This window comes from Myodes glareolus, chromosome 19, assembly GCF_982192425.1.
Source record: "Myodes glareolus chromosome 19, mMyoGla1.1, whole genome shotgun sequence".
NCBI classification, from domain to species: domain Eukaryota; kingdom Metazoa; phylum Chordata; class Mammalia; order Rodentia; family Cricetidae; genus Myodes; species Myodes glareolus.
Window position 1 is genome coordinate 37881284 of NC_142044.1, and position 22892 is coordinate 37904175.

At 55.8% G+C, this 22892-nt stretch overlaps 1 protein-coding gene across 1 annotated transcript; it reads right to left on the reverse strand.

Annotated features, from left to right (window-relative positions):
• Positions 1-2072: 2072 nt before the first annotated feature.
• Positions 2073-22622, reverse strand: Eppk1 (epiplakin 1). Its single transcript, XM_087898871.1, has 2 exons — positions 22522-22622; positions 2073-16190 (listed from the first exon to the last, which is right to left on the reverse strand). Exons 1-2 carry the CDS (start codon positions 22593-22595, stop codon positions 2726-2728), a joined length of 13539 nt encoding a protein of 4512 aa, XP_087754997.1. The 5' UTR covers positions 22596-22622; the 3' UTR covers positions 2073-2725.
• Positions 22623-22892: the final 270 nt, after the last annotated feature.

Below are 22892 nucleotides of genomic sequence, written 5' to 3' on the forward strand. Positions count from 1 at the left end.
GTGGACAGGGGATTCAGGCGCCAAGTCCTGGTTGGCCATAGCAGTACAGCAAGGCCCCTCTTCCCTCTGGCTGTTTTGCTCTGAGCATGATTATATGGACTTGCCGGGCAGCACAGGGAATTAAAAGGTGAGCATCTAAATGGAGGGTCACAAGAGTACCTCTGGTGACCAGAGTATGTGGGGGGTCCAAGCAACCTAGCTGGAGCTAGAGGAGGGGCCCTCTGCTCTTCACACAGTTCACCCAAGGCTCAGAATCACTTCCAAACTGAGGGGCACCCATCAAGAAAGTGTCCTCACAGTACAGCAAAAGCTTCAAAAGGGAACAGGTACTGAGACCACCAGCTCAGTAGGTGGACATCACCCCTGGACCAAACCTAACAAGAAGGAGGGCCAGCTGCACAAAAGGCCAACACGCTTAGGACGCCTTAACAGGACACAGTAGGTCATGAAAATATACAAGATAAACAACAACAAAAATGGCCCTACATTCTAAGTGCTGGCATGAGTGGGTGGGTCAGGAGAGAGAAGCTAATGGGCAAATGGCGGCAATGATAGTTCAGGAATTAGAATTATCAGGAGAAAGTCCAAAATAGCAGGTTAGGTTTATTGCTCAGTGTCACCAAGGAAAGAAAAGCCAGTCAAGTGCCAGACAAGCTATTATATTTATAGGATGATACAAATTTATATTATTTATAGATCACACTCACACGGACACACACACAAATCTCAAATCTCAGATGTGGAAAAGGACTTCAGAGAGACAAACAAAGCTTCAAAGCCCAGTGAAACAGCATCAAGAGAGCTCAGATCACGGCTTTGGAGCTCTGAAAGGAGGAAGAAAGACAGGCCTACAGAAAAGCACTTCGAAACAATCATGCTGAAAATGTCCTAGATTTGATGAAATCTATAAATTTCTGGTACGAGGGACTTCATCACACTTCGGATCAGATCAGCTCCGAGGACACCATTGCAGGCAGCCTGTGGAGGTCGGTTCTGCGGAACAGGAGGTACTCAAGGTCACTGCAGGCACCCACACTACCGAATGAGTGACTGGACCAGAGTACAGCCCCTGCCCTCACCAGCTGGCTCATGGTGCATTCTGAGTCAGTCCTAGCAAACTCAACCTACAGAGAACAGTCAAATTTCAGGTTGTTTGGTTCCCTTGTTTAATCTCTGCATTAAGGATTAAAGTTTTATGAACAAAGCTTCAAATATCTATGATAAAAATAAGAGCTTGTGTGTGGGTGGTGGTGGTGGAGAGATGGCTCTACAGCAAAGAGGACTGGAGGACCCAGGTTTGATTCCCAGCAACCACACAGTGGTTCACAGCCATCAGCTCCTGTTCTGGGTGATCTGATATCCTCTTCTGATCACCACAGGGACACATGTGGCAAACACACATAAATACAAAGCAAAGCGGCCATATAATAAAAGCAAGTAAAGATATACAATTTAAAGATGATGATAAATAAAATTAATATAAAAGAAAAGCTTTTTCTGATTTACCACATTTTATGTCTATGAGTGTTTTGCCTACATGATTGTATGTGTGCTACCTGTGAGCCTGGTGTCCTTGGAAGCCAGAAGAGAGCATTGAACCCATTTGAACTGGAGCTATGGATGGTTATGAGTCACCATGTGGTGAATCAAACCCAGGTCCTCCGAAAGAACAGCCAAGTTCTCTCAGCCTCTGAACCATCTCTGCAGCCCCAGCTACTTCACCCTTGTCACTTCGTTGGTCTATCCTGCACCACTTTGAGACTCTGCCAGCAGAAAAGCCACAACCGGAGGAAAACCTTGCCTTAGACTCATCCAAATTTGGAGTCAAAATAAACCATTTTCTCCATAAAGCAAAATCAAAGCCTCAAATCATTCCAGATAATGGGAATTCCGGTCATAAATAAAAATATCTGGCAAATTATCTGCCAGGGCAGTTGCTTAGCTAGTCACTACTGGGGCGGGGGTGACCCACAGATGGAGCTGTACACAGGAGATGGTAACAAACTTAGCACACAATGAAGGGAGAGAAATACAGGGGACAGTAGTGCAGCCAATGCTACTGAAACAGACACTTTAGCTCGAGGGAAACGAGTCCCTGCAAAATTCATTTTATTGTCAGAAATTCATTTATTATCAAAAGACATGTATGCACTAAAAACTGAAATACAATGAACTACCGAGATGATTCAGAGGCACATGGAGAGAAGATAAGCAACGTTGTGCTAAATACAGAGACAAACCAGGACACATCACATGCCGAGTGCCCATATTTAAAATGTGAAAGAGTTTTGACAAACATGGTGACTTAAACCTACAATCCCACCTACACTCCCACGGTTTAGGAGATGAAGGAAAGAAGATCACAGGTGGGTTGAGAACAGTGTAGAGGACATGGTGGGTGATCATGGGGCTGCCTAGAATACAGGGAGAGATTGTAGTAAACCACTCCTCCCAAGGCCATGAGCCCACCAAAACAAAAACAGAAAGAGTCAAAAGAAAGAGAAAAAAAATAGTGGAGGAAAACCAGCAGAAACAAGGAGGACATATGAGAACACAAACAAACAAAAAAACAAAAACAGAGGCAAGGATGTTAGAATGATGAGAATAACCTAAAATGAAACCCTGATGAAGAGGAATAAAAAAGTATACAAAGACAATAACAATCAGAACAAAAGACTATGCAAAAAATGCAGTATTTTTGAGAAAAAAAACAAAACAGAAATATTCAACGCTTAGAGAGGGAGAGAAACAATAATCCAGTTTCAGGGTCAGGAATGGCTCTCTGCAAAAGCTGAAGGTACGTGAGGTTCTCGTGTGTGTTGGGGTCAAAGAAGCCCTTGGTATCATCACCTGGATCTGCCAAGATGCTGTTCATCTCCTCGTCAAAGTAGCCACGTTGGTAGGCCACGTCCACGGGCACACGGTGGCTGTGCACAGGGTCAATTACACCACCAGTAGCAATCTGGGCCTCCAGCAGGCGAATGCCATGGTTCTTAACAATGAGGTCCTTCTGCATGGCCTGGAAGAGGGAGATCTGCTCCCCGGTGTAGGGGTCCGTGTAGCCGGTGACAGCACGCTCAGCAGACAGCAGCTTCTCTTGGATCTCGCCCCCCACCACGCCTGCTGCCACGGCCTCCTCCACAGACAGTCTGCGGTTGCCCACCGGGTCGATGATGAAGCCCGTGGCAGCCTGGGCCTCCAGCAGTACCAGGGCTGTGCCGGGCCTCAGCACGCCCTTCCACATGGCCTGATAGATGCTCATCTTCTCCTGACGACCAGGCTCTCCCTTAACGGGCACCAGGACACCCGCAATGCAGCTGGTGCCCTCCAGGTAGCGCTTGACAGAGTCCATCTCCGTCACCTCCTGCAGGGTCTTGGTCCCTTGTGCCAGTTCCCGCAGGGTCTCGGGGTCTATGATCCCAGACGTGTGCAGCTCGGACGCGGATACCTGGCGCCTCAGGCCAGGGAAAGACACCTTGCTGAGCCGTTCTTCTGTCTCCTCGATGACCTGGGTGAGGATGGCGACGAGGTCCTGCAGACCCAGGGTGCCAGCCAGGTGCTGGGCAAGGAGCTCCTCCCGGCGGGTCTCACTTAGGTACGAGGAGAACAGGACCTGCCACACGGAAACCGGCCCACCCCGGAACTGCCCACGGTGGACGCTCATGGTGGCAGCACGCAGAGCCTGCTCCTGGTTCTTCCTGGCAGTGTCGGCCTTGTCCTCAGCCGTCTCCTTGTCTGGGAAGGTCCCTGTCTCCTGTCGGTCAAGAGAGGCCACAGACCGCTTCGCACTGGACTCCGGAGTCTCCTCGGCTTCCTCAATGATGGTGGTCAGCCTTCGGGTCAGCATGGGCAGAGTCAGCGTCCCAGAGCTGAACTGGGCCAGCAGCTCCTTCCGGGTGTCCCTGCTCACGTAGCTGGAGGACAGAACGTCCCAAACCGGCACCTCTGGGCCCCGGAGACGACCCACTTTTACTTCCATGGTGGCCTTACCCAGGGCTCGTTGGGGATCTCCACGCGGGCTCCCATCCTTGGCTCGGGCCAGCAGTGAGAGGAGGGTGGAGCTCACGTCCTGAACGGTCAGCCCGCCAGCTTGGTACCTGCGCAGCAGATCCTGGCGCAGGCTCTCGGGCACCTCGCGGTAGAAGAGAAGCTCCCAGACAGAGATGCTCTGGCCCTGGTAGTCGCCCGTGCCTGGCGTCACTCTGGCCTCACGGAGGGCACGTCTCAGTTCCTCACTCAGGTGGTGCACACTGGAGCCCTTTCCCGCCAGCTGCAGCATGTAGAACCCAGTCTCTGGGTCCCGCACACAGCGACGAAGCAGCTGGAGGTAGGTGAGGTTCTCGTGTGTGTTGGGGTCAAAGAAGCCCTTGGTGTCATCCCCAGGGTCTGCCAAGATGCTGTTCATCTCCTCGTCAAAGTAGCCACGTTGGTAAGCCACGTCCACGGGCACACGGTGACTGTGCATGGGATCGATGACCCCTCCCGTGGCAATCTGGGCTTCCAGCAGGCGGATGCCGTGGTCCTTGACAATGAGGTCCCTCTGCATGGCCTGGAAGAGGGAGATCTGCTCCCCGGTGTAGGGGTCCGTGTAGCCGGTGACAGCACGCTCAGCAGACAGCAGCTTCTCTTGGACCTCGCCCCCCACCACGCCTGCTGCCACGGCCTCCTCCACAGACAGCCTGCGGTTGCCCACCGGGTCGATGATGAAGCCCGTGGCAGCCTGGGCCTCCAGCAGTACCAGGGCTGTGCCGGGCCTCAGCACGCCCTTCCACATGGCCTGATAGATGCTCATCTTCTCCTGCCGGCCAGGCTCCCCCAGGACGGGCACCAGGACACCCGCAATGCAGCTGGTGCCCTCCAGGTAGCGCTTGACAGAGTCCATCTCCGTCACCTCCTGCAGGGTCTTGGTCCCTTGTGCCAGTTCCCGCAGGGTCTCGGGGTCTATGATCCCAGACGTGTGCAGCTCGGACGCGGATACCTGGCGCCTCAGGCCAGGGAAAGACACCTTGCTGAGCCGTTCTTCTGTCTCCTCGATGACCTGGGTGAGGATGGCGACGAGGTCCTGCAGACCCAGGGTGCCAGCCAGGTGCTGGGCAAGGAGCTCCTCCCGGCGGGTCTCACTTAGGTACGAGGAGAACAGGACCTGCCACACGGAAACCGGCCCACCCCGGAACTGCCCACGGTGGACGCTCATGGTGGCAGCACGCAGAGCCTGCTCCTGGTTCTTCCTGGCAGTGTCGGCCTTGTCCTCAGCCGTCTCCTTGTCTGGGAAGGTCCCTGTCTCCTGTCGGTCAAGAGAGGCCACAGACCGCTTCACACTGGACTCCGGAGTCTCCTCGGCTTCCTCAATGATGGTGGTCAGCCTTCGGGTCAGCATGGGCAGAGTCAGCATCCCAGAGCTGAACTGGGCCAGCAGCTCCTTCCGGGTGTCCCTGCTCACGTAGCTGGAGGACAGAACGTCCCAAACCGGCACCTCTGGGCCCCGGAGACGACCCACTTTTACTTCCATGGTGGCCTTACCCAGGGCTCGTTGGGGATCTCCACGCGGGCTCCCATCCTTGGCTCGGGCCAGCAGTGAGAGGAGGGTGGAGCTCACGTCCTGAACGGTCAGCCCGCCAGCTTGGTACCTGCGCAGCAGATCCTGGCGCAGGCTCTCGGGCACCTCGCGGTAGAAGAGAAGCTCCCAGACAGAGATGCTCTGGCCCTGGTAGTCGCCCGTGCCTGGCGTCACTCTGGCCTCACGGAGGGCACGTCTCAGTTCCTCGCTCAGGTGGTGCACACTGGAGCCCTTTCCCGCCAGCTGCAGCATGTAGAACCCAGTCTCTGGGTCCCGCACACAGCGACGAAGCAGCTGGAGGTAGGTGAGGTTCTCGTGTGTGTTGGGGTCAAAGAAGCCCTTGGTGTCATCCCCAGGGTCTGCCAAGATGCTGTTCATCTCCTCGTCAAAGTAGCCACGTTGGTAAGCCACGTCCACGGGCACACGGTGACTGTGCATGGGATCGATGACCCCTCCCGTGGCAATCTGGGCTTCCAGCAGGCGGATGCCGTGGTCCTTGACAATGAGGTCCCTCTGCATGGCCTGGAAGAGGGAGATCTGCTCCCCGGTGTAGGGGTCCGTGTAGCCGGTGACAGCACGCTCAGCAGACAGCAGCTTCTCTTGGACCTCGCCCCCCACCACGCCTGCTGCCACGGCCTCCTCCACAGACAGCCTGCGGTTGCCCACCGGGTCGATGATGAAGCCCGTGGCAGCCTGGGCCTCCAGCAGTACCAGGGCTGTGCCGGGCCTCAGCACGCCCTTCCACATGGCCTGATAGATGCTCATCTTCTCCTGCCGGCCAGGCTCCCCCAGGACGGGCACCAGGACACCCGCAATGCAGCTGGTGCCCTCCAGGTAGCGCTTGACAGAGTCCATCTCCGTCACCTCCTGCAGGGTCTTGGTCCCTTGTGCCAGTTCCCGCAGGGTCTCGGGGTCTATGATCCCAGACGTGTGCAGCTCGGACGCGGATACCTGGCGCCTCAGGCCAGGGAAAGACACCTTGCTGAGCCGTTCTTCTGTCTCCTCGATGACCTGGGTGAGGATGGCGACGAGGTCCTGCAGACCCAGGGTGCCAGCCAGGTGCTGGGCAAGGAGCTCCTCCCGGCGGGTCTCACTTAGGTACGAGGAGAACAGGACCTGCCACACGGAAACCGGCCCACCCCGGAACTGCCCACGGTGGACGCTCATGGTGGCAGCACGCAGAGCCTGCTCCTGGTTCTTCCTGGCAGTGTCGGCCTTGTCCTCAGCCGTCTCCTTGTCTGGGAAGGTCCCTGTCTCCTGTCGGTCAAGAGAGGCCACAGACCGCTTCGCACTGGACTCCGGAGTCTCCTCGGCTTCCTCAATGATGGTGGTCAGCCTTCGGGTCAGCATGGGCAGAGTCAGCGTCCCAGAGCTGAACTGGGCCAGCAGCTCCTTCCGGGTGTCCCTGCTCACGTAGCTGGAGGACAGAACATCCCAAACCGGCACCTCTGGGCCCCGGAGACGACCCACTTTTACTTCCATGGTGGCCTTACCCAGGGCTCGTTGGGGATCTCCACGCGGGCTCCCATCCTTGGCTCGGGCCAGCAGTGAGAGGAGGGTGGAGCTCACGTCCTGAACGGTCAGCCCGCCAGCTTGGTACCTGCGCAGCAGATCCTGGCGCAGGCTCTCGGGCACCTCGCGGTAGAAGAGAAGCTCCCAGACAGAGATGCTCTGGCCCTGGTAGTCGCCCGTGCCTGGCGTCACTCTGGCCTCACGGAGGGCACGTCTCAGTTCCTCGCTCAGGTGGTGCACACTGGAGCCCTTTCCCGCCAGCTGCAGCATGTAGAACCCAGTCTCTGGGTCCCGCACACAGCGACGAAGCAGCTGGAGGTAGGTGAGGTTCTCGTGTGTGTTGGGGTCAAAGAAGCCCTTGGTGTCATCCCCAGGGTCTGTCAAGATGCTGTTCATCTCCTCGTCAAAGTAGCCACGTTGATAAGCCACGTGCACGGGCACACGGTGACTGTGTACTGGGTCAATGACACCACCCGTGGCTATCTGGGCTTCCAGCAGGCGAATTCCATGATTCTTTACAATGAGATCCTTCTGCATCGCCTGGAAGAGGGAGATCTGCTCCCCGGTGTAGGGGTCCGTGTAGCCGGTGACAGCACGCTCAGCAGACAGCAGCTTCTCTTGGACCTCGCCCCCCACCACGCCTGCTGCCACGGCCTCCTCCACAGACAGTCTGCGGTTGTGCACCGGGTCAATGATGAAGCCCGTGGCAGCCTGGGCTTCTAGCAGTACCAGGGCTGTGCCGGGCCTCAGCACGCCCTTCCACATGGCCTGATAGATGCTCATCTTCTCCTGCCGGCCAGGCTCTCCCTTGACGGGCACCAGGACTCCCGCAATGCAGCTGGTTCCTTCCAGGTAGCGTTTGACAGCGTCCATCTCCGTCACCTCCTGCATTGTCTTCGTTCCTTGTGCCAATTCCTGTAGTGTATTTTTGTCCAGTATTCCAGATGTATGCAGCTCGGATGCAGACACCGTTTGTCTCAGGCCACGGAAGGACACTTTGCTGAGTTGTTCTTCAGTTTCTTGTATGATCTTGGTGAGGATGGTGATGAGGTCCTGCAGAGCCAGGGACCCAGCTAGATGCTGCTCAAGGAGCTCCTCTCTGCGGGTCTCACTTAAGTACGATGAGAATAGGACTTGCCACACTGAAACTGGCTGACCCTGGAACTTCCCACATGGTACGCTCATGGTGGCAGCTCGCAGGGCCTGTTCCTGGTTCTGCCTGGCTGTCTCTGCCTTGTTGTTCTTCTTGCTCATGTCGGGGAAGGTCCCTGATCTTTCTGTTTCGGTTTCCCTATGGTGTGACACGCTGTCCTTCAGTTGTTCAGCCTCCTGTGTGTGTTCTGCCTCCTCAATGATAGTGGTGAGTCTTTGGGTCAGTTTTGGCAGAGTTAGTGTCCCACTGCTTAGCTGGCCCATCAGCTCCTTTCTGGTACTGCCACTAACATAGCTGGACAACATCACGTCCAACAAAGGCACCCGGTTTCCCTGGAGATGGCCAACTTTTATTTTCATGGTAGCCTTACCCAAGACTTTCTGTAGATTCACATATGGAGTACTGTCATCAGCCTGAGCCAGCGATGAGAGGAGGGTGGAGCTCACGTCCTGAACGGTCAGCCCGCCAGCTTGGTACCTGCGCAGCAGATCCTGGCGCAGGCCCTCGGGCACCTCGCGGTAGAAGAGAAGCTCCCAGACAGAGATGCTCTGGCCCTGGTAGTCGCCCGTGCCTGGCGTCACTCTGGCCTCACGGAGGGCACGTCTCAGTTCCTCGCTCAGGTGGTGCACACTGGAGCCCTTTCCCGCCAGCTGCAGCATGTAGAACCCAGTCTCTGGGTCCCGCACACAGCGACGAAGCAGCTGGAGGTAGGTGAGGTTCTCGTGTGTGTTGGGGTCAAAGAAGCCCTTGGTGTCATCCCCAGGGTCTGCCAAGATGCTGTTCATCTCCTCGTCAAAGTAGCCACGTTGGTAAGCCACGTCCACGGGCACACGGTGACTGTGTACTGGGTCAATGACACCACCCGTGGCTATCTGGGCCTCCAGCAGGCGGATGCCGTGGTCCTTGACAATGAGGTCCCTTTGCATGGCCTGGAAGAGGGAGATCTGCTCCCCGGTGTAGGGGTCCGTGTAGCCAGTGACAGCACGCTCAGCAGACAGCAGCTTCTCTTGGACCTCGCCCCCCACCACGCCTGCTGCCACGGCCTCCTCCACAGACAGTCTGCGGTTGTGCACTGGGTCAATGATGAAGCCCGTGGCAGCCTGGGCCTCCAACAGTACCAGGGCTGTTCCAGGTCTCAGCACGCCCTTCCACATGGCCTGATAGATGCTCATCTTCTCCTGACGACCAGGCTCTCCCTGGACGGGTACCAGGACTCCCGCAATGCAGCTGGTGCCCTTGAGGTATCTTTTCACATCTTCATTTCTTTCAATCTGGTCTACTGTGGTTCTTCCTTCTTCCAGGTCCTTCAGAGTCTGTCTGGTAATGACGGCTGAGCTGAGCAGTTCCTCTGCTGTGACCTGAGTTCGTAATCCTCGGAACCAGAGTTGCTTGCCTTTTCCCTCCTTGTCTGCAATCATTTGTAGAATAACTTCTACCACTCTGTGCAGTGCCCGGGCTGTGTCGCCTTTGTATATCCTAACCAGCTCCATCTTTTTCTCCTCCGACACATACTCTGAGTTCAGCAGCTCCCACACAGACCGCCTCTGGCCTCTGTACCTCCCCACAGTCACTTCCACCTGCTCTGCCTCCAGGGCCCTTTTAGTGGCCTCATCAACATACTCCATGTCCTTTTTGTCCTTAGCCACTGGGAACAGTGCCCAGCCTGACTTCTCCTCCCTCTGGCACCTGTCCTGCAGCTCCTGGTACGTGACCTTTTCTTGTGTATTGGGATCCACAAACCTTTTCCTCATGTGCCTCTGATCAGCAATGAGCACAACGGTGTCCTCGCTCAGACAGCCTCGCTTGCAGGCTGTTTCCAGGGGAACTCGGTGGTGGTGCCGTGGATCGATGACCCCGCCTGTGGCCACCTGCACCTCCAACAGCCTCAGGGCCTCCTCCCGCCTAACTAGCTTCTTCTCCATGGCCTGGAACAGTGGGATAGTCTCGCCTGTGGCTGGGTCTTTGTAGCCCTTTGCTGCCTTCTCTGCATTCTCAAGCCTTTCCCGCAGGTCTTCACCCACCAGGCCTGCTGCTATGGCCTCATCCACACACAGCCTCTGGTGGGTACGGGGATCCATCAGGTACCCAGTAGCAGCCTGTGCCTCCAGCAACTGAGCTGCAAACCCTGCTGGGATCAGTTCTTCTCTGCCGGCCTCATAGAAGCTCATTACCTCCTGGGTGAGGGGTGCAGTGACTCCAGCAATGCATCTGCTGCCTTCCAGGTAGGTGTTGACATGCTCCAGTTGGCGGAGGTCCTGGCACCCTTGCTCCCCACTGTGAAGCACATCCAGGGTCTTCTTATCAAGGATCCCAGAGTTGAACAGTTCTGCAGCAGTCACGTCACCATGGATGCCTGCCACCTTGAAGTTTTGGTTTTGCTTCTCTGTTTCTTCCACGGTGGAGGTGATGACCTCCAGCAGTTTATCTAGCCCTATGTTCTGGGCTCTGTACTCCCGCAAGAGCTTTCTTTTCCTTCCTTCCGTAAAGTACTGAGAAGACAGCAGGTCCCACACAGACACTGTCTGGCCTGCAAACTTGCCTGTGGACATCTGCATAGTTCTGGATCTCAGAGCTTGCCTTGTGGCCTCATCAATGTACGTGTAGGTTTCTCCCTTCTTGACAATTTCCAGCATGTACAGGCCTGTCTCGGGGTCCTCCACACAGCGCTCCAGCAGCTGCAGGTAGGTGAGGTTCTCATGCGTGTTGGGGTCAAAAAAACCCTTGGTGTCATCACTTGGGTCAGCCAAGATGCGGTTCATCTCTTCATTGAAGTAGCCACGCTGGTAGGCCACATCCACAGGCACGCGATGGCTGTGGACAGGGTCGATGATGCCCCCTGTGGCAATCTGGGCCTCCAGCAGGCGGATGCCATGGTCCCGGACAATGAGGTCCCTCTGCATGGCCTGAAAGAGGGAGATCTGCTCCCCGGTGTAGGGGTCCGTGTAGCCGGTGACAGCACGCTCGGCTGCTAACAGCTTCATATAGGTTTCCTTGCCAAACATCCCTGCCTGGAAGGCCTGCTCTACAGTTAGCTTCCGGTTCTCCACAGGGTCAATGATGAAACCGGTGGCTGCCTGCGCCTCCATCAGCACCAGCGCTGTGCCTGGCCTCAGAATATGCCTTCTCAAGGCCTCTGGGATACTCATCTTCTCTTTTGTACCCTGAATAAAGACCCCAGCGATGAAGTTGCCTCCTTCCAGGGACCTCCTTACACTGTCCATCTCTGTCACTTCCTGGACTGTTCTTTTCCCCTGATTGAGTTCATCCAGTGTCTGCTTGTTGATCAGCTGGGACCTAAACAAGTCCCCAGCTGAAACCTGCTTCCGGAGCCCCTTGAAGGTGGCCTGTGGGGGCTGCTTCTCTGCAGCCTCCACCAAGGTGGTGACCATATTGATGACCTGCCGCAGGGCAGCAGCCCGCCCAGAACAACAAAGTGCTACCAGCTCCCGCCGCTTTTCGGTTCCAACGTACTCAGAGTGTAGCAGGTCCCAGAGTGACACGCTGTGTCCTTTGTACCTTCCCATGCTGATGGGCACCTTCATAGCCCTCAGTGCCACCGCAGTGTGGTCATCCACCTCAAGCACGGTGTCCTGGGGTAGTGGTAACAGCCACAGACCAGTGTCGGCGTCCAGCACGCAGAGTTCTTTGAGCTGCTGGTATGTCACCTTTTCGCGGGAGTTGGGGTCAAAGAAGAGCTTGTTCTCATTCTCAGTGGCAGTCAGCACCTGACTTGTCTGCTCGTCCAGGAGGCCAAGCTTGCAGGCCACTGCCTGGGGCAGGTGCACTCCGTGGGCAGGGTCCACAACACCCCCCGTGGCCAGCTGGACTTGGAGGAGAGGAAAAGCCTCACTCTTGGGCACAAGCCCCTTCTCCATGGCTTGCCAGAGAGAAAGGGAGCCGCCTGAATAAGGGTCTGAATATCCTGTGACGGCCCTCTCCACCTGCTGAAGCCGTTCACTCAGCTCCCTGCCCACCAGGCCGGCCTTCACTGCCCCCTCCACTGACAGTCTCTGGTTGGTTAGCGGGTTGATGAGGAAGCCAGACGCCACCTGGGCCTGCAGCAGCTGCTGGCCCAGGCCTGTGGGCAGAAGGCCATCATTTACAGCCTGGGCAATGCTCAGCTTGGTCCCTGAGGGCTGCAAAAGCACACCGGCCACACAACCTGTGCCCCAGAGGCAGGCCTTTACAGCAGGCTCTTTGGCTACTTCAGCCGGTGATTGTATGCCCTGTGCTAATGCTTCCAGTGTCTCTTGGGTAATAATACCAGCATCTCGTAGCCAAATGGCAGGGACCTCACCCCGTGGGCCTGGCACGGTGATGCGGGTCCGGGCCAGGAGCTTGGCTGCGTGCACCCAGCTCTGCACGGTGTCCTGTAGCTGCTGCACGGAAGTCTTCCCCACCCTCACATCCTCAAGGAAACCCCTGCGCTGCTCCTCAGTGAAGTGGCACGAGGTGAGCAGATCCCAGAGGGACAAACCATCCTCAGTGCTAGCTGATGCCTGTAGGGTCTCCTGGATCTGTGTGTCAGTGGGGATAGCGGGAGCATCTTCTGTCAGGGGCAGGAGGTGAAGCCCAGAAGCTTTGTCCTGGAGACATTGCTCCAGAAGCTTGGCATAGCTGGTGTGTCCCCGGCCATCAGGTGTGGGAAAGGTCTCAGGAGAGCTGGACAAGGCCACCTTCATCTCTTGATCAATGCAGCCCCGTTGGACTGCCACAGGCATGGGGAGGTGGAGGTGGGTTGTGGGATCAATGACACCTCCTGTGGACACCTGGGCCTCTAATAGGCGGGTTGCTTGCTCCTTCGGGACAAGGCCCTTCTTCATGGCCCTGAACAGGGACACCTTTTCTCCAGAAAAGGGGTCTCTGTAGCCAGTGATAGAGTGCTCTGCTCGTTTCAGCTTGCCATATACGTCTGCTCCCACCACTCCCCTGCACACAGCCTCGTCTACCGTCAGGCTCTTCGTACTGCAGGGGTCTGTAATAGCTCCAGTGGCTGCCTGGGCCTCCAGCAAGGCCAGGGCCACACCAGGAGCCAGCAGCTTCTGCTTCATGGCCTGGTAGAGACTGATTCGCCGATTGGAGGGCTGTAACAGCACACCACCCACGGTGCCTGAGCCCTGAAGGTACCTGCGAACGTCACTCATGTGAAGGAGGGACTCTGGGCTGACCGCCCCTGTCAGCACCTGGTCTAGGAGTTCCTGGTTGATGATGTGGGCCTCTAAGAGCTGGTAGGCAGTGACCTGGCCCTGTAGTGCGGGCACTGTGATGTCTGTCCATCTTGTCATCTCTTTCTCTAGCAACTGAGTGACCTGCTCCAGTGTGACCTTGCGCTGCCGAAAGCGTTGCAGTAGCTGCCTCCTCCAGTCCTCTTTGAAGTATTCTGAGTTAATGAGCTCCCATGCAGAAACTCTCTGCCCCCGGAACCGGCCATATCTTATGGATAGCAGTAGATTCTGGAAGGCCTGCCGAGTGGCACTGTCTACCAGCTGGGGTCGTGTACCACTAAGTGGCAGGAGGTGCAAGCCTGTCTCAGACTCATGTACACAGCGCTCCAGAAGCTGCAGGTAGGTGAGATTTTCATGTGTGTTGGGGTCAAAGAAGCCCTTGGTGTCATCAGATGGGTCCAACAGGATAGAGTTCAGCATCTGGTCAAAGTAGCCACGCTGGTAGGCCACGTCCACGGGAACACGGTGGCTGTGCACAGGGTCAATGATACCACCAGTGGCAATCTGGGCCTCCAGCAGGCGGATGCCATGGTCCCTGACAATGAGGTCCCTCTGCATGGCCTGGAAGAGGGAGATCTGCTCCCCAGAGTAGGGGTCCGTGTAACCAGTGACTGCACGTTCTGCAGACAGCAGCTTTGCATATACATCAGGCCCAATGACACCAGCCCTCAGTGCCTCCTCCACAGAGTATCTCTTGTTCTCTTTGGGGTCAATGATAAAGCCTGTGGCAGCCTGGGCCTCAAGCAAAATCAGGGCAGTACCAGGCCTGAGGAGCCCCTTGCTGCGGGCCTCATAGATACGGAGGCGTTCCTGGGAGTCAGGCAGCAGCAGGCCTGCAATGCAACCTGTGCCCTGCAGGTACCTCTGCACTGAGTCCAGGCTGCCCACATCCTGGGCTGAGGTCTGTCCACGTTCTAGCTGCTCAAACAGGTCCTGGTTGATTATCTCAGCCTTCAACAGTTCTCCCGGTGTCACAGTGTCCCTCAACCCAGCAAAGGTGACTTTGGCAGTGGCTGCAGCCTTCTCAACAATGGCCTTCAGCTCAGCTGCCAGCTCCTCCATTGACAGGGCCCCCTTCTGGTGCTGTTGGGCAAGCACTGCCCTCTGTTTAATGGGCACTGCCTCAGAAAAGAGCAGTTCCCAGAGGGATACAGGACGGCCCTGGAACCTTCCTACAGAGATGGAGGTTGTGGCCTTGCTCAAGGTCTGCCGAGTGCCATGATCGATAAACGTGGGTCCCTGGGGCTCATTTACATGGGGCTCTCCAGGGAGAGGCAGGAAAGCAAGCCCTGTCTCTGGGTCGGTGACAGAGAGGGCCAGCAGCTGTTCATAGTGAAGACTCTCATGTGTGGTGGGGTCTGAAAAGCTCATTGCCTGAGAGAGCTGCTGTTGAGTCTCTTCATCCAGGCAGCCAAAGCGCAGGGCAGCCTCCAGGGGCAGCCGGAACCTGCGAGCTGGGCATATAAGCCCACCTGTGGCCAGCTGGGCATCCAGGAGGCGCAGAGCCAGTGGCTTGTCCACAAGCTCCTTCTTCATTGCCTGGAAAAGGGGGATGCGGGAGCCGCTGAAGGGGTCATGATACCCAGTCACTGCCTGCTCTGCAACCAGGAGCTGCTCATGGAGTTCTGGGCCGACCAGACCCTCCCTGACTGCCTCCTCTACCCACAGAGGCTGGCCCGTGGCTGGGTGCACGAGGGTGCGAGTGCCAGCCTGAGCCTCTAAGAGCTGCACTGCAATGCCCTTTGAGAGCAAGTGTTCAACTGCAGCTTGGAAGAAGCTCTTCTTGTGGCCTCCAGGCAACAGGACAACCCCCGCCAACCCCCCAGTGCCCTCCAGATAGCGCAGCACCTCAGGGCGTGTGGCCACGTCCGACACCACTAGTGTGCCCTCCTGCAGGCCTCGAGCTGTCTCCTCATCTAGTACCCCTGCCTCCAGCAGCGCTGATGCACTGGCTGCGCCACCCAGGGTGCGAAAGGTGGGCTTCAAGGGCAACAGGGGCAGCCCTGAGCTGGGGTCTTGCACACACCTACTCAACAGCATGCAGTATGGCAGCTGTTCTTGTGTGTTGGGGTCAAAAAACCCTGGGGCACCCATGCTGGGCTCTGACTCCACCAGTCTGAGCCACGTCTCCTTGTCTAAAAGGCCCTGCTGGCAGGCTACCTCTGGGGCCACTCGCACTCCTTGGGTTGGGTCCACCAGGCCCCCAGTAGCTAATTGAGCCTCCAGCCATCTCATGCCCGAGGTCCTGTCCACAACTTCCTTCCTGATGGCCTGGAAGAGGGCCAGCTTTCCTCCTCCGTAGGGGTCAGGATAGCCAGTAACCGCACGCTCGGCAGCCAACAATTTCTCCTTTAGCTCCAGTCCCACCAGATCCTGCCTTAGGGCCTCAGACACAGGAAGAATCTGGCCCTGGGCAAGATCTACAAGGCCTCCAGTGGCTGCCTGGGCCTCGAGCAAAGCCAGCCCAAGCCCAGTAGGCAGGAGGCCCTGCTTCATGGCAGCGTAGAAGCTCCGAGTCTGCCCTGAGGCTTCCACATACACCCCAGCAATACTTCTGGCTGTGGGAGGTGGCGCAGCCTTTGCTTGGGGCCCGGAACAGGCGCTGGTTCCCAACTGGTGCTTCATGATCTTAGGGGCAATGGGTTGCTCAAGGCCATTGGCAACCACAACATCAAGAGAAGGGGGTTGGCCGTTCATCATGGACAACTGGAAGCCCAGAACTTGCTTAAGGTTCACGTGTGACCTGTAGGGGATAGAAAGATTCAGTCAGGGACCCTGAGTGGCCTGGAAGGTGGGAAAGATAGGATCAGGGGGTCAGATACAGGTTCATCTAAGCTGAGAGAGTCCCAAATCCACAGCCAGATGTGAGAACAGGCGAACCCCTGAGCAGCCACAGAGGTTCATGGTACCCAAGGCACCTCCAAGGGCATGAGCAAATCTCATTGTTTGTGGGAGAAGGACCCAACCTGCAAGTCCCTTCAAGAGGGATTAAGACAGGCTGCCCAAAGAACTCAGACAATGCAAGAGTCAGTATGGTCAGTTTTGAGATCAGACTGCGCCCTGGTTTAAATTACACCACACTGTACAAAACAGTGTCTTTCCAGGTTGCGCCTCGCCCTGGGAGACGCCATTCTACAATTTGGCTTTTGCCATTTTGAGGGAAGTAGGCTGCAGGCCCTGGGTGGGTCCACAAACAGTACCGTCTGTCAGGCACCAGCTTCCACACAGGCTGAAAGGGCTTCTTCCCGAGAGTAGAAAGGAAGGCACCATAAAAATTTATCAGCGTGAATTGTGACTGTAGGTACACATGGGCGTATTAAAACCACTACCAGGGAAAACCAGGCCCAAGAACTTATCAGACATACCCATCTGAGAAAAGCATACAATTCCCTCACCCAAATCCCATAAAGTCATGGACGCCTAACACTGCAATGGCCTGGCCTTGCATCCACCTGGCACCCGGTGGTGCATGGAGGATGGGCAGGCAGAGGACCCCACAAGTGTCGTCGCAGCTTTTGCTTGACTCTGTCCTCTGTTGTTGATGCACCCTACTTGACTCCCGGCTCCACTATCATTTGGTCCCTCTGGACCTAGACCTGAACCCGCCATTTCCTGGTTTTGAACCCTGCTTTAGTTGTTCCCCACACAGACCCTACGGCTTTGGTCTCAAATCCTGACTGCAGCAGCTCCCTCCTGGCCTTGATTGGCGTCTTATCAATAGACTCTCAGAGCCTCAAGGACTCTCCTTGAATCCAGCTGCAGCTTCTTTGAATTGTGTTCATTCTCTAAACCACACAGATACATAGAAATATATAAAGACGTTCACTGTGTGCTGTGTGAGAGGTTGCTTTAGTAATTAAGACAGCAGTATCTTGCCTGCCTCCACCTTGGCCAGATTACTGGAGTCAGTGGGATTACCTGGCAAATTCTTTGCATTTTGAAACTGCTGAACCTTGTGAACTTGCTGTCGTTCAATAAATCCCGACACTGTAGAAAGACACAAACATGCTTGTCCACATTTCTGGCATACTGTACTCATAACACACAGGAACCTGAGGCTAACTACTCTCAGGATTTCCTGTGCATCATCTGGCCTCTACTCCAAGCCTCTAGGCTTTTAGTGCATAGGGCTTGGGGCCTCCCCTGGTTTGGGGACTCCTCCCCAGTCCTGCCCTAGACGCAGAAGATGTATGTTGGGTCTTCATGCCTGTGTGGGTCCTGGGTCACTTGGCTCCAGGTCTCTAAGCTTCTGCCAAGACTTGAAGCTTTGGAGTTGGGCTGAATTGATTGCCCAGAAAGGCAACTCAAAGTCCTAACCTGCAGGACGTGACTGTAACCTTATTTGGAAGCAGGATCTCTGCAAATGTAACTAAGATGAGATCATCCTGGAGGCCTACTGGCTCCAATCCAGTGCACCTGGCATCTCTAGAAGATGGCAGGCTTGCTCAGGGAGAAGACAACCAACCACCCTGCAGACTGAGCCTGCACACTGTGCCCTTTCTTAGTTCACAGCCTCAATATTTCCGGAACATTCTCTCTGCTTGGAAGTTCATCCAGGCTGGTCCTTGCATGAACTTTGGGAGGCGCCTGCCTACCCCTCCCCGACACACATTTGCATTGAGGAACTTGGCAGACAGACTTTGACTCTGGTCACTGAAGACAGGATCCTCCTGTACCAAGGATTCTGCTCTGACCATCTGTGTCCAGTGAATCAAGAGATTCCTGGGCTATCCTCGGCTCTCTACACCTGCAGCTTGAGCCAGCCAGTCCTGAAGTCATAACCCGCTCTGTGTACTTCTGGATACAGATCATCTCGTGCCCTTACACGTCACAATCCCCCTTCTACTCTGTTCTTAAAGATGCTTCAATGGGTCCAGCTGCAGGCTGGCTGCCCGCTGGTTCACCTCACACTCTTCTAAGTCCTCATGGCTTTGCCATGGCACCTCAAAGCTCATCCCTTCAATTCTCAGCTAGACTTCCCGCTCCTGTAGGTCCAGGTTTCTATGCCATGTGCACAGGAACCCTCCATGCTATCATCAGCTACCTCAAGGCTCCTCACCAATGCCTACACCACGTATGGAAGGTGGAAGGCAAGGAAATGGGAGCGAAGTTGGCTGGCTGGGCAGCATGCCCAAGGCAGGTGCATAGCCTACCTGGATGATAAGTCAGCCTTTGATATCACGTGATTCAGTAGAATAGACACTGACCAACTTAGGGAGGGTAATGGGCAGGTGGTCCCATTGACCCCTTCGAGAATTGCTCTATCTAAGGGCCTGCGCCAGGTTCAGCCCCTTGACATGATTGGGGGGAGACTCTGCAGGCTGTAAAGCCATGGCCCTTAGGGTTACTACTGAGATGGCATTCCGGCCATAGCTTTGGTAAAAATGTCATTCTTCATTCCCTCCCTCGGGCTGGTCCTGAGCCTTCTGGGGTATCCTACTGCTAAACCGCTGCTCAGAGTCTCAGGCCTCTGGCCTACAAGCAGGCAGGCACCTGGACAGGGTCAGCAGTGCCCACCACCAGCCTGCAGCAGAGCGCCCGGGACCCATGCTGCCAGCTTCAGGGCCACTGTACAGCTCTCCACGGGTGGAAGGTGCTTGTAGGGCACAGAGTGGGGCATAGAAAAAGAGTATATATAAGACACAGATGGCAGGGGTAAGACCACAGAGACTGGCAGTGACCAGTTGAACAGCTGTGGGCGAAGGCCCGAGCAGCTACGTTGTTAGGGGCCCCAAACCAGAACAGGAAACCTCAAATAGAGCAGAACCACCCTTTGCCAAGTCCCAAGTCAGGGTGGTCAGGGCTCTAATTTAGGATGAGTATCTTGATCCCAAACTCTCAAAGCCATAGACTCCCTCGATGCCCCTGTACCCGTGAAAATGTCCCTCCTCAGTCAGCCTATCCACTGCAGGGGCCAATGCCTTCTGTCTCCCACAACTTAGCCTAGGGGCCTGAAAGGAGGTCAGAAACCAACCCAAGAGGGTGGTGGGGGATGGGCCAAGAATCAGATTGGGCAGGGGAGGGTTTCCTAGAACAGAGGACAGACAGAACACAGCAGTAAGGACTCCTGAATGCCCAAACCTTCACAGAGACTGACGCTGAAGCCCGTGGAAGGCGGTGTCTCTCTAAAGAAAGTAGCCCAGGCATTGGCAGTGTGCTGGTGGCACAGACTGAGCCCAGGGCTCCTAGATGAGTCTTGACTTATCCATTAGGAAGGAAGTGGTAATGGCCCAAACACAGAACAACAAAGATCAGGTGCTAATGGAGGAGGCTGAGGAGAGGCAGTTAGATGGGTCTAGCCACAGAGAATCCCAGAAAGAGTTAGAAGACCAGCTGTCCCTATGAAGGACTATTCATAGGCCCATGTGTGAATAGGAGCCCAAATCCAGTGTCTGGGGTACAGGTACCACCAGCCCCCAACTCCTGGGCAAGAATGGACGCCAAGAGAAACAGGTGCAGCCCAACTCCAGTGGAGGAGAGCTCAGCCAGGCACTCACTGACCATGCTATGACAGCGACCTGGACCCTAGGAACACCCACCAGCTCCTAGAACCTGAGAATTACCAGGGTCCCATATGAGCTTGGTGTGGCCACAGAGATACTTTATGGTTGTTTCATATCTTTAGGAAGAACAAATTAAGGAGTTCCTTGACCATGGAGGATCAGGTATCCACTGGGGGAAGGCCAAGAGGTCAGTGAAACTGGCCGTGGCCCTTTGCACTGTCCAACAGAAGCTACTGGCAGATAGGATGTAGCAATAACGTTAAAGGCACAGCCTAGACTTCGGCTCCCAGGTGACACCCTGCCGTCTTGGCACCATCCCTTGGACATAGTATTTCTATTCTAAACCATGGATATCCCTAGCACTAGGTCCCAGTGCAGGGTCTTCTCCTGCCCCAGAAATCAAGGCCTAGGAGCAGTGGTCTTCACACTGGAAGAGTAAGTTCCAGGATCCATAGAGAAGAAATACTTGTGAGGGCAGACTTGATTGGCAGGGGGATTGGCAGAGGACCATGGTTGTAGTGGTCCTCGTAGTCCAGCTGACAGTAAATGAGAGTATACAGCGACTCTGGCCAAAGAGAAGACTCCCAGGGAAGGTGGTCTGGTCATGTCCCAGTGACCCCAGCCAGCAGCTGTAGTGAGTCAATGGCATTTTTTTTTTCTAGAGGTAACAAATGACCAACAGGACCTGAAAGCCACAACAGGACCAGGCCCATCCCATAGACCTCCTCCTGCACATCCTCAGAAAGATACCCAATGGTATCCGAGAGACTGGTTCAGAGGCATGGTGTGACTGTAGTAGACACAGAGCTGCCTGGACTTGTCTACTTTCAGGGACCAGCCTCTCCCACCAACCTGCCTCCTGTCCCCCCCCCCCCCATGACCGTGTGTGTCCTAAGACCACCCCGAATGACTCATCCCAGACTCTGCTTCCCAACACTGTGAAGCATTGAGTTTTGGGAAACCATGCATGGTGCTGCCCAGGGCAGGGCAGAGCACAGGGGAGAGGCCAAAGGGAGGTGGAGCCTGAGTACCTGACCTTGACATATGGTTAGATGAGCATGGGGCAGGGGGACTCCAGGACAAGCAGTCCACTGTCCAGCAAAGGTGTGACACAGAGCCTTGGGACTAGCGTAGGGACAGAGACTGCCAGAAGGGCAGGGTCTTGAGTGCCTCCTGACCTGGACATGGACAGCCAGCCCTGACAAGCACGCTTTATACGGAAAGGCAAGGCCTGAGTGAGAAGCCAACACAAGCTTAAGCACGCAGCTCAAGTTCCCTGAACAAAGAAGAGATTCAGGGTGGGAAGCCACTGACAAAGAACCAGAGAGCAGGGACTCTGGGGAAGGGGCGGGGCTGAGAAACTGAGTTCTGGAGTGTGTGAGGTGCAGCCTGTGGTTGGCAGCCACTCCCTGACGGTTGGTGGGTGACCTTGGACCTGGTATGACTCTCCCTGGGCCCGGCCCCTTTCCAGGCATGTGGAGGAGTAGACACTTGGCAACTGCATTGGTTGCCTGGGAAAACAACCAGACACAGGGGTCAAGAATTTAAGGAGTATACAGGACTCCATTGAAGAGGGCAGGAGACCCAGGAAATGGGGGTAAAGATAAAGGATCAGGGTCCCAGGTCTGGGACTGAAGCCTATGTAAGAACTTAGGGGAAAAGTTTGGGGAAGGCAGGCAGCACACACTCCTCTGGCAGAGAGTGATAAGCCCTTCCTGCCTCTGAAGAGACCGGTGACAGGCTGCTCTAGCCTCCAAGAGGAAAGTGGGTCATTTCTGAGCCAGGTGGGTCAGCATCCCTAGTGCATCGGACACCACCTGTCACCACACTGAAGGGTAAGCCCTCACCCCAGGCTGTGACAAGGATGGACACAAGGGTCCCGCTGCTACCGCTGCTGCACTGAGCTAGGTCAGAACAGAATGAGGAGGCCAGGCTGGGCAGACTCAGCCCAGCACACACGGAGACAGAAAACTTGGCCTCTGCCCCATCGTGAGCAGTGCGAAAGAGGGCATCAGCTGTACCTTGCCCAAAAGACAGAAGTCAACGACCCTGTTGCAAGCTTGGCATGATAAGCAGGTGGGGGATAGAGACACAGCCCTGCTCCCTTCCTCTTCTTCCTAAGGGTCCTGATAGCAGCCAAGGGGCCATCCCTGTGGCTGCTTACCCTGGACAGCTGGTAGCTCCTCCTTGGGACAGCACCACCTCCCTCACCCAAAGCCTCTTGATTGTTAGCGTAATTGTCTCTGTCATAGGATGTCTCACACTAACCTCACTTTTTGCAAGGGAGTACAAGGAGTACCCCACCTGCAGGACCAAACAGCACACCACATATTCTGCTGGAACCTCCAGACCATCCCCCATACATCCCAACTGCATAGCAGTGTGGCAAGGACCTCAGTTTCCCTGTCTGTCCCAAGGGCTCAGGGGCTTCCCACCTCCAACCCTGAGCTCCGACTGCCCAGGGTGGTTAATGGGGCCCTGGGTCCCTCAATATATCTACGTGGGGCCCCTGGCCCCTGTCTCCCACAGGTGTTTCAGTATCATTTCCCCAGCCTGCCCTTATGTCCCCACCTGCTGTGACAGGGCTGGTGCAGCGTCCTCGGTCTCTCTGCTCCCTCCACACCCGAGCACCGCGCCACAAGCATTTAAATCTGCACGGCCCCTCCTTATGGTGACCCAAGTCCCTTCCCCATTGAGGGCGGTAGGCGGGGTTGAGGCCAGGCTGGGCAGGGACAAGACAGGTGGAGTGGGCAGGTAAGCATAAACTATGACACGGGGCAGGGCTACCTCTGCGCAACTTAAACTGGGAGAGGTTGCTGAGTTGCAAAGTCCCTCCCTTCTTCCCTCCCCATTACAAGTCACTGAAAAAGAATGCGGGGCAGGCGCTAGGTGGGGGTGGGGAGCAGGCTGCTTCAGCCCCTTGGCTTTTGAATGGAGTTTGC